Source organism: Diceros bicornis, chromosome 23 (genome assembly GCF_020826845.1).
Source record: "Diceros bicornis minor isolate mBicDic1 chromosome 23, mDicBic1.mat.cur, whole genome shotgun sequence".
NCBI lineage: Eukaryota > Metazoa > Chordata > Mammalia > Perissodactyla > Rhinocerotidae > Diceros > Diceros bicornis.
Genome location: NC_080762.1, coordinates 51,185,073 through 51,197,114, shown reverse-complemented (window position 1 = coordinate 51,197,114; position 12,042 = coordinate 51,185,073). Strand labels below are relative to the sequence as shown.

General features: G+C 41.1%; 1 protein-coding gene across 1 annotated transcript in view; it reads left to right on the top strand.

The window, feature by feature from the left end:
- The window catches only part of BCKDHB (branched chain keto acid dehydrogenase E1 subunit beta), a 214,425-nt gene that overhangs the window by 4,349 nt on the left and 198,034 nt on the right, over positions 1-12,042 (top strand). Inside the window, exons 2-3 of the mRNA XM_058566721.1 lie at positions 1,510-1,587; positions 3,013-3,081. Coding sequence (XP_058422704.1) covers positions 1,510-1,587; positions 3,013-3,081 — 147 coding nt within the window. The remainder of the gene's footprint in view (positions 1-1,509; positions 1,588-3,012; positions 3,082-12,042) is intronic.

The window sequence follows — 12,042 nt, the reverse complement described above, 5'->3', positions numbered from 1 at the left end:
TATGAAGTGATCGTGGACATGTGGTATGATTGCGTATCCTTTGACGTAGGTGGTATAACAATACTTTCTTAATAAATTGCTGTTATCCCTAGCAGCAGTAGGAGTGGAAGCAGGCCTGTCCTTGGGTACAGAAGGCAGCAGGGCGGGTCTGATGGGGTAGTCCAAGACCTGAAGCCTGGGCGTTCAGCAGTGTCGAAGGGGTCGGAGAGACATCTGAGGCCAGAGCAGGCAGAAGGTCAGAAGGCTGGGTGTCAGTGGATAATGGAAGAGTCAGGATGTCATAGGTCAGAGCCAGCTGTGGAGACAGGCCAGGCTTGGGAAGAAGCTGGATCTCCAGGGAAAGGATGAGTGACCAGTGTGTCTCACAGCCAGAGGGTTGATGGTAACAGCAGTAGCTGCTGTGACCCACCCTGGGAATTAGACCTTGGCTTTTGGGACACACCAGGCTGCTGAGGAGCACAGAGGTTGGCTGGGACGGTGGTCAGCATAAGCAGATGTTGGCGGCATTTGATATCAGCATGGCTGGGGTTAAGGTGAGCACCGGTGCATGGATCAGGCACTAGAGCGCGAAGATTGGGCCTGTGGGTCAGAGAAGATTCAGACAGAAGCCTTTCTCTGCTCTGGATAGTGCTTTTGGAGAGGAGTTGACCCAAAGTTCTGGGATGTCTGTGGGCACTGGGCAGCACCGAGGCTTAAATCAAAGTGCTGAAGTCATGATGTTTCTGAGTTCCAACATTTGGAAACTATCAAATAAAGCTTTATACCATTCAGTAATGCCAAGGTCAAGATGAAGGACGTGGACCAAGTCCAAAATCTAGCAATAAATAGCTAATGTTTGTTCAGCACTCGCTGTGGCAGGCACTGTTCTAGGTGCTTTACGTGTGTGTTCCATTCAGCTCTCCTGACTACCCATTGAGGGAGGTGGAGGTTGTCCTGCAGAGATTCTCCTTGACCAGTAAGAATAGGCCGAGTCTCACGTGTTTGGGTGTGGGATTATGGTATTCTCCAAACACTGCAGTTCCGGGTACTGCAGCTTCTTGTTAGCCTTTCTCATTGTTTCATGCCCATGACCATTTGCTTCTCATGGCATAGTCAACACAGGCCCCTGGTCCCGTGCCGTCATTGTGGCTGAGTTTCCTACCAGCCGGCCAGGGCGTCTTCCCTAACCACCCTCACTCTGGCTGGTTCCTTTTGCTGACCTTCCAGAGCTTTTTTATTGTCTGCGCACATTTGTTCACTTGCTTATATTCCTTCTTCCTTTTTTATACTTGTTTTTAATTAATATGTGCAAATTTTGCCTCATCAACAAGCTTCTTGAAATCCGTATTGCTTTTTTATCTTCCACAAACCCGGCATCATTGTAAATAATCCAATAAATTCACATAATATATTCTATACCCTCCTTTCTACCTTGATTTTAATCAAGTTGTAATCAACTGTTAAGAAACTGGTTATTTTCTATATATTTTACAATGTATGAAATGTTATTTTTTTTTTTAATTTTCACAGGGCAAACTCAGAAAATGAATCTTTTCCAGGCAGTAACAAGTGCCTTGGATAACTCATTGGCTAAAGATCCTACTGCAGGTAAACTTCCTTTGTGCTTGACTATGGTAGTTGTGTTAATTCAGAATTGAAGATTTGCTGGAAATATTTGTCTGGAGCTCAATGGTTAATGTGATATCTACCTGAAATTTTTAAAAGGCCTAATCAAATGATTAAGGTTAAATACTCAAATTATGATATTACTGCATTTTTTTATTCACTATAGTTAGTTCTCATGTATATCTAACGTCATCAAGTTAACTTTCTCCCATAGTGTATGTGGTCCTGATATTATATTAATACTTTCTGGATTAATGCCTACTGTGTACTCTTGTTTTTCCAGCATATAAAAAAATGGAAAATACCGTTTTGTTCAGCTATCTGTTTATAAAATAAAGATTTGATTCTGTGCTTTCCTTTGGGATATATTGTCATTCAACTTGTAAGATTTTTTTTTATATTTATAAATAACTATATAAGTAACTTAATCTTTATCTTATCAGGTTAAATTATTGATAAAAAACAGTTGTCCTTCTGCCGTATGTTTTCTACATTTGATTGGCTTTACTTCATGTGTATAGTTAGTATACCTTGGGCTTCTACTTGAGAATCCCTAGTTTTAAGATCAAGTGAAAACCACGTTATTTTGTAGGAGGAAGTGAGAGCTGAACTAGTGGATAATTAGACCTTGCTTTGTTTTGAATGCTGTCTGAGCACTGTTGATCTAGGTGAGCAGAGAAGGGTGTTATTTTCTTGAGGTCCACAGAAGTCAGTGCTGTGCATGCCCGCCATTTTCTTTTCTTGGCCTTACTGCAAAGCTCCCCTCAAGCTCCACCTGGACTATTTGTTGCCTCACTCTCCACGTCCACCGTACTCGCCTCCTTTCTGTTTCACGCAGTCGGCGTCACTTTCCTGTTTGTGACTGTGGTCTCAGCCTGGACTGCTTTTCCTTCGGCTCTTCAGATTGCTGGCTTCATTGTATACATGTGTAAAAACCGCTGACCAGGGACTCAGGGCTGCAGTGTGAGTCCGAGTTCTGGCGCTTGCTTTCTGACCTGGCAAGTTCCTTTACTCCTTCCCTGGCCTCATTTTCTTCATGGGTAAAACAAGATGAAATTCTAGATCAGTGGTTCTTTCTCAACTGGGGCGACTTTAATCCCCTTATATTTAACAATGCCTGGAGACACTTTTGGCTGTCACAGCTGTGTGTGGGGACAACTGTCATCCACAGAGTAGAGACCAAGGATGCTGCTATGTATCTATAATGCAGAGGACAGGCAGCTACAACAAAAGAATTATCCAGTCCAAAAAATGTCAAAAATGTTGAAATTGAGAAACTTGATTTAGATCTATGGTCCATTTCTGTTTTCTGATTTAAAATGTAAACATTTAAATTACTTATTTCTCGTTGTTACTATCATGTAAGGATTATTAAATAAAATGTGTTCTTTAAACATTGTTTTCCAGTAATATTTGGTGAAGATGTTGCCTTTGGTGGAGTCTTTAGATGTACTGTTGGCTTGCGAGACAAATATGGTAAGTTAATATCTTTATGTATGAACAGTATTGCTGTAGAACTTTTACTTAAAGATCTTGAGAATACATAATAGGCCTGTTAAATTGTTTGCCTTATCCTTATTGTATAGAGGGGTTCTTTTTCATTTCTGCAGCCATCCACAGAATCCTTTGGCCTAGATTTCTCCAAATGTGTTCTAACTGTAGCATCCCTCTGATCTAGTTCATATTACACATATTATAGATTCCAAAATAATCTTCACAATGTTTTATCATGTCGTTTTCCTGTCCAGGAATCTTTGATCTCTTATTGCTGCCTGCCTTAGCCAATTTCAGTTCCATTGCCTCTGGGTCAAGATTCTGGCCTATTGGTCTCTGTCAATAGATTTCATCTTCTGTTACCTGCATTAGTCAGGGTTCTCCAGAGAAACAGAAGCATTAGGATAGATCTATATATCTATATCTATGTGTGTGTATGTATATAGATGTATTATATACTATTCACGTAGGTGTATATATGTCTATGTATCTATATCTGTCTCCACCTGTATCTATGTATCTGTATCTATATCTATATCCAGGGAGAGAGAAAGAGCAAAAGAGAAGGAGAGAATGAGAACTAGAGAGACTTATTTTTTTACGGAATTGGCTCACTCGATTGTGGGGGCTGACACGTCTGAAATCTAGCCAGCGGACTAGAAGCCCAGGCAGGGTGTCTACATTGCAGTCTTGAGGCTGAATTTCTTCTTGTTTGGGAAACCTCACTCGTTTCTCCTAAGGCCTTCAGGTGGGAGATTACCCCACATTATGAAGGGAAATCCTCTTTACTTCAAGTCTACTGATTTAAATATTAATCGCATCTAAAAAATACCTTCACAGCAATATCTAGGCTGGTATTTGACCAAACAACTCGGCACCGTTGCCTAGCCAAGGTGACACATAAAATTACCCATCACGTTACCACTTCTGCATGTTTCCTCCCAACTGGTCTGTGTCTTTTGCCTGGCACGTGATTGATTTCTGCCTGTTGCTTTCACTCACTTCATTTGACTCAGACCTAAAACCCTCGGAATGCCTTTTGGCCCATCCCAGCATTCCTACTCTGACTTGCTGCGTAAGGAGTGTGTTTCAATTCCTTCTTCTCAGGGATGCCTTTGAGGTGCTTTTGACCTTTGATTTGTTCTCTCAGTCTTATCTAATCTGGAAGTCAGCAAAGCAGTTAAGTTGAGGGGGAGGATTTGACATCTACTGTTCTTCTTACCTTCACCACTGCCTCATGAAGCTCACGTGTGCTCACAGAGTAAGGAGTGAGGGTCTTTAAGATTTCTTTTTTCTAATTGTTGTTCCTTCTTGTTCCACTCTCCTCTAAGGTTATGTTTTATTTGAATCTAAAAAACCATAGCATGTTCCATCTTGCTTGGAGGAGGAAACTCCCAGGTCATTCTTTTCTCTTCCCTTTAGAGCAGGTTGATTTTCTGGGTCCTGTCCCTCTGTTTTCTCCTAGCTGTCTATTTCTAACAGTTGTTTAGAGTTTGAGGTAGTTGGGCCAATCTCAGCTATCTCAAACTATCTCCATTAGTTCCAGCTAATTCAGACTCCTACAACCTAGACCCTTAAAAAACATTAAAAACCTTTATACATTTGATTTCAGAAGTAATGTATATGCATTGTAGAAAATTTGGAAAATATAGAAGAGCATAAAGAAGAAAATAAAAATTGCCTGTACTTCCAGAGATAACCTAGAGAAAACCACTGTACATATCTTGGTATATGTACTTCTAGACTGTATTTGAATATACCTGAATATATTTGTATATATTAACTAATATTTAAAGCATAGAATTGTAGTTTTGGTTTTTTTCTTAGGATTTTCTTCTTTGCTGACATTGCCCATCTGTTCTTGCATGCTGTCTGTTTTATCCGTTAGAGCCCTTAGCATATTAATCAGAGTTGCTTTAAATTCCTGGTTTGATAGTTCTAACATCTCTGCTGTGTCTGGTTCTGATGCTTGCTCTGTCTCTTCAAATTGTGTTTTTTGTCTTTTGATATGCCTTGTAATTTTTTCTTGATAGCCAGACTGTATGTACCCGGTAAAAGGAACTGCTGTAAGCAGGCCTTTAAAGATATGATGAGGCCGGGGGGAGGGGAAGTGTTCTGTAGTCCTGTGATTAGGTCTCAGTCTTTTAGTGAGCCTGTGCTTCTGGACTGTGAACTTGACAAGTTGCTTGGTTTTTTCTTCCCCCTCAGGTGGGACAGGATAGCTCGAGTGGGCTGGAGTTGGGTCTTTCCCTTCCCCCAGTCAATCACCAGTCAATTATCCTCTGATAATACCCAGTAGGTTAGGCTCTAGTTAACTGGTTTTACCTGAGTTCAGGCCTTGTTAAGAAGGGAGTGCTCTGTGTATTTCAAAATGGTTCCTTGTCTGGTTTCCCTGCTGGAAGCAAGAGGGGATTTTTCTGATATTTACTGTGGGAACCTGGTGGAGCTGCTGGAGATAAACCTTACTTTATTGTGGGGGCCCCCTATGCCTGGGTCCCCTGGAGTTTTTAACTCTCAGACCTGATCACACTGAGCCTCCAGCAGTTTATCAGTTACAGTCCAAATTTTCCTGCCCGGGCACTGGGTCCTGCAGTGGTTTCCACTCCTGGGTCTCCACCCTGGTACGTTGAGATTGCGTGTATTCATCTGACTGTCTCTCTAGTCTTGGGGGCAGTGGTTTGCTCTGTGTCCTCCCCTCTTTTTTGCGTCCAAGAAGAGTTGTTGATTTTTCAGTCTCCTCAGCTTTTTACTTGTTAGGATTGAATGGCGACTTCTAGTTTCCTTACGTGTGGAACTGGAAACCAGAAGTTGAATTATCCTTTTATAACTTAGTCTTGTCTAGATCTGGTGTCCTATACTGCGGAGCAGTTTCCAGCCTTCCCTCTTCCATCTGGCCTGAGCCAGTGTGGAGCATGCCGCGTGCTTGTTTAAGCTGGTGCGTCTTCTGTTGGCTGTCTGCCCAGGTTCTCATCCATGTGCTCTTCTCGCTACTCATTCTGTCTGGGGCATTTTATCCATGTCACCTGCTGCTCACACACTAGTGACTTCGCATTTCTATTTCCAGTCTAATTTCTGGCCTGAGCTTCAGATCTGGGTATTCAGTGTACCCCTGCACATCTTCACCTCGATGTTCCAGTTACTTCACACTCAGCATTTCCAAACTCAGCTGAATTCATTACATCCACCCGGGAAGTCCATGCCGCCCACTACATTTCCTGTCTGGGTGAACACGCCACCATTCATTCGGTTGCCTATGCCCCAGGAACCGGGAGATCCTCGTCTTGTCCTTCTTTCTCATTCCCCACATCCAGTCACGTCCTATGATTTTATCTGCATAGTTGGTCTTGAGTATGGCCTCTTCTTTCCATCCTCACTGTCCTGGAGTCTCACTTCAGCTCCTCGATCATCTCTGCTTGGACCATTTCATCGCTTTTCTTAGTCATCACCCTCCCTCCAATCTATTCGTTACCTTGTTACCAGGGTGATCATTCTAAGATGCACATTTCTTGACAGGATATTCAAAAGACGTTGAGATCTGCCCCTACCTTCCTGGCTGACCTCATTCACTTTATTCTTGACTAATATTGAATTACTGCGTGTTTTCCCTAGGCCCCTGTTTTTTCCATCTCTCTTCCCTTGCACATACCATTTGGATCTCTCTCTCCCATCTGACTTACCTTGTAAACTCCTGTTTTGCCTTCAGAAGCTTCCTCTGTATGGCTCTTCTGACCCTCCAGGCAGACCCTGGCACCGCTGTCTCACGGCTCGGATTTCACATCTTGACGTATGGCCAGTTATATTGTAATTATCTCCTCATCAGATCTCTGCGCCTGACACCTTCTCAAGGCAACAGATATTTAAATCATCTGTACGTCCCTGGCTGCCATATAGTGTCAGGCGGGTACTTGTTTTGTGAACGTTGTTGAGTGAATTTACCCATGACTATCTCACCAAGACAGTGGCCGATGGCCTCAGAAAGGAGATTTCTTTATCTCTTTTTAATGTTTTTTGGTTGGTCTGATTTTCTTTCTTAAAAAATAGGTTAGGGCCGGCCCCGTGGCTTAGCGGTTAAAAGTGCACGTGCTCCGCTGCTGGCGGCCCGGGTTCGGATCCCGGGCGTGCACCGACCCACTGCTTGTCTGGCCATGCTGAGGCCGCGTCCCACATACAGCAACTAGAAGGATGTGCAGCTGTGACAGACAACTATCTACTGGGGCTTTGGGGGGAAAATAAATAAATAAATCTTTAAAAAAAAAATAGGTTAAAACAGGGAGAAAATAACTCTTACTTGAAAAACTTGGCTACTCATGGAGAGCACTGGCGGATTTGTCTACAGGACAGGGGCTGAGCTAATTAACTTTCAGCTTTATTGTCAGCAGCTGCTGTGACATTTACAACAGCTTTAGGACTATGGATTCAAGTTTTGAATAATTACAGGTTGAACAATATGAACAATTAAATCACCACTACTCTGTTGAATGAGAGGGGTGGGCTTCAGCTTTCAGGAGTGAAGAATAAAGGAAATAGTGAAGAGAAATATATTAAAATAGAACTTTTTGCATATTTTAAAAATAGCACATACCTTTAAAAAATAATTCTCTGCCTTTTTGAGTATAGGCCAGGAATTTTTGGCAATACAGAAACGTGTCTGCTTAGTATTCTTTTTTTTCAAGTTGAAAGAATTTATATTTAAAAGATTATATTGATATAGTTGAATACATTTCATCAAGTGACTTCAAATGAGAGCAAAGAGAACCTCTTGTGGGCTTGATTGGCTTTCTGGGGACAGCTGAGTGTTGCGGGGAGGGATCACAGTCAGTAGGTGGCAGCCTACACTTTGAAATGAGACCATCCCTGTTGGGCCGGTACCAATACTCTGGAATTGCCGAGAAACATTTTAAATCCCACCGGAAGGGAGAATTTGAAGGATTTCCAGTTACTGACGTAATATTGTAAAGCTGAATACTACTTAATGTTAAAAAGAAGGAATTGCATAATTAGGTGAAGCTATAGAAAAAGGCAGGGCAATGGAGCTGTTTTCTGTCCCAGATAATCTGCGTGAGTGGTGCTCCGCATGAGCACCACTAAACTGCTTTTCTCCTTCCTTGTCCTTTGATAGAACAAAATCATACGAGTGCTTTGAAAACTGAAAGCAGAACAGTACAACCCCATCGACACATTGCATCCCAAATGTCAGCTTTAAGGCAGATTCCGGCCTTTTAGGCCAGGAGACCTGTGGATCAGGACCAACACTTGGAACTAGGGGAATTCTGGGGAAGCAGGGGGTGGGGAGAGGGCAGTTAAAGGCATTTGACTCTTAGGGTATGTGTGATCTTATGTTGAATACTACACACCCTTTCATTTATATAAGTAATGAGACAGGTTCCACATGTCCTATACAAAATCTGTCCTCATTATTGTCTTTCTGTGTATATGAGAGAGTGCGTGTGTTTTATTCAAATGAGACTTTGGTAGGTCAGGTTCAGGGTGTGTTTGTATTTAATGCTGTGCTGTACTGATGTGAAGGTTGTTGGGCTGTGGTTCATAAGGCTGTATTTTGCTCCACTTGTTGGAGGAAACTTAGGTGAGAAAAGGATTAGCAGAGGACTTGCTGAATTAGTCTACAGGCCTAAACATCTGCCTTTTCATGGGATTTGATGTTTTTCCATTACATAGTCATTCCTCTACACCACAGCTGTAGCCTGTTGTGGCAGCTTGGGAACATGAATATAACCACTTACTTGTTTTCTTATGTAAACATCATAGAAATTGTATAACCAGATAGTTTAATACACTGAACTGAGGAAGGAAAACTAGGACAGGCGTGTGGAGGAGGCGAGTCTTCATCTACGTACGCCAGCATTCGGGAGTTGACTTTGGACCTCAGTGTCCTCATCAGTAAAGTGAAAGGAAAGGACCAGATGGTCCTCATGCACACACACTTTAGATATTCTTTGTGTTCATTTTATTTTTTTTAAAGAGGAACGCATTTGCTTCATGCTTTGATTTCTTTTACATGTAGAATTTTTGTGACTGTAACAGTCGTTATATCATCTTAGAACCATGGGCTACTTCAGGCACTTAACTTTCTCTTAAGAAGTCCCTTTTCCAGTATAATTTTTAGATTTGGGGGCTGTAAGTAAAATCTTTTGACACGTTTCTTATACTTTGACATGAATTATAAAATAACTTTGTCAACAGAGAAAGTGACCTTTCGGTATATGTTCCTGCTGCAAAGAGAGGGTTACTTGGGTGATAATCACGCTGGTGGATTTAGGGTCCGAGTTCCATAGAGGAATGGCGATCTGTGAGATGGGGTTTGGCCTCTGGGCAGTTGAAACTAATTTTACTGAAGAAAAAACTTGGTAAAGGAATGACAGTTCTTCAGGGAAATGGAATACATGGTTATTTCCCCTATGGAAGTATGTACCTTTATGACTTGAGAGCAGATTGAATACTAGATGTAGAGTGTAAGATGTCTAACTGTTCCACGAATTTGGAGGAAAAACAGGTATTAATAAGATGGTGTAACATTTTTCTAATATGCTTATTAAAAAATATATATATATATATATATTTTTTGTGAGGAAGATCAGCCCTGCGCTAACACCCATGCTAATCCTCCTCTTTTTGCTGAGGAAGACTGGCTCTGAGCTAACATCCATTGCCTAATCCTCCTCCTTTTTTTCCCCCAAAGCCCCAGTAGATAGTTGTACGTCATAGTTGCACATCCTTCTAGTTGCTGTATGTGGGACGCGGCCTCAGCATGGCCGGAGAAGCAGTGCATCAGTGTGCGCCCGGGATCCGAACCCGGGCCTCCAGTAGCGGAGCGCGCGCACTTAACCACCAAGCCACGGGGCCGGCCCCTAAAAAATATTTTTAAAGGATTGTTAGTAGCTTTAAGTTTTTTTTCTACTTTCTACAAGTCAGATACTCTAAATTGCTCCTGGTGTTACATGGCCCTTTTGTTTTCTAAAAGTACATGTGATAGAACTAGATAAAGAACATGTTTAATATGCCTTTCTTTTTTCTCTCTTGTTTTTTTAATCTGGTTGAAGGAGTTACCCTAGAAAATGGGATGAAAATATTATTGACATATACTTCATTTACATTAATTTCTCTTATATATTGCTTTGGTGTTCTTTTGTGAATTTTCATTCCAAAAAAAGATTTTAGAATCTACTAAAGTTAGAATTGGTATAAATGTCACTGTATTCCAGTTTCTCTAAAAATCAAAATGAGTATCCTCACAGGTAGCATGTTGACCACTGTTTTAACAAATAACATTTAAGAAAATAAATGTTTAATATATTTTGTGGGATATCAGATCTGGAGAGAAATTGAGGATATATTTAGTCCAGTGGTTCTCAAGTGGGGGTGATTTTGCCCTCTTGGTGACATTTGGTCATGTCTAGAGACGTTTTTGGTTTCACAAGTGGGGCTGCCACTGGCATGTAGTGGGTAGAGGTCAGGGATGCTGATAACCATCCTACAGTGCACAGGGCAGCCCTCTTCCACCAAACAAAGAATTATCTGGCCCAAAATGTCAATAGCGCCACGGTTGAGAAACCCTGATCTAGTCCTTCACATGATGTAGACACTGAAGTTCTGGGAGGTTAGATGGTATCAAAATGCCCAGTGGCGAGTGTGTGAGCCCGACTGCACTCAGGCTGCCCAGAACCCAGTTCTGACTTTTCTGTACTACATTGTTTTCCTTCTTATTTATAAATGAGCAACTCATTTATATAAAAACGTCAGAAATATAAGGAATATGTAAGAAATATATAAGAAATTTTAATAAACAAAGCTCAAGTGTTTTGATTATTCATGGAGTAAGAAGAAGCTAGTCATCAGTAACCCAAGTTAAAAGTTTAAAAAAATTCTTTTTGTGATTCTCTCGTGAACGAGATTTTCGGTTAGTTTATTAAGTTGTTCTGGGCTAGCAGCTGCTGCTTTGACTATTCGTTTTCTTAGTTGATAAAACAAATGTTAGAGCTGCCAACAGGTGTTCTCTTTGACATTTTAATCATCAGAGTGTAATGCTCTTAAGCCAGTTTTTCTCCACCTTAACTTGACAATGGAGGCTCTTAAAATGATCAAATTGAGCTCCAACAGGATATTAGGAGATAGCCTTGGACTAAGTAGACGGGGAAAAATGTGATTATAGGTCATTATTGTCAGAAAGTGTAAAATTGATATCTTTTTAAGTATCACAATTAAGAATTGGAAAAATGAAACTATTTTAAGAACAATATATATTGAGAGAGTAAAAGATCTCTTGTCTTACATTTTCACTGTCAAGTATGACATATATGTCCATATAATATTAGAGATGATGTTACTAAGTTAGCTTCTCAAATCTGGTGCTGAGTCTTAAGAAAATCCTCTTCTAGACTGGTACTTTTAACAGGAAGAACACAAACTTTTTTTTTCTTCGGTATTCAGTATTTCTTGAATTAGGATGCACTAGACATCTGTAATTGTTTTATTTTGAACAGCGCATTTTCTCATTTTTACACACTGAAGCAGTGTTTTGTTTTTGTTTTTGTTTTTGGTGAGGAAGATTAGCCCTGAGCTAACATCCGTTGCCAATCCTCCTCTTTTTGCTGAGAAAGATTGGCCCTGGGCTAACATCCATGCCCATCTTCCTCTACTTTATGTGTGGGATGCCTGCCACAGCATGGCTTAATAAAGCAATGCGTAGGTCCGCGCCCAGGATCCGAACCTGTGAACCCCGGGCTGCTGAAGCAGAGTGTGTGAACTTAACCACTATGCCACCAGGCCCGCCCCCCAGTGATTTTTTTTTTTTTTACTTTTTACATATTCAGAATTGCTGCTTACTTGATTCAAATATACTTTTTGAATTATGAGGATTTTCTTTATAGGTCTAGAAATTATCAGGGCTGAAAGAGGATCAGTATAACAATTTTTACATAGGTCAGA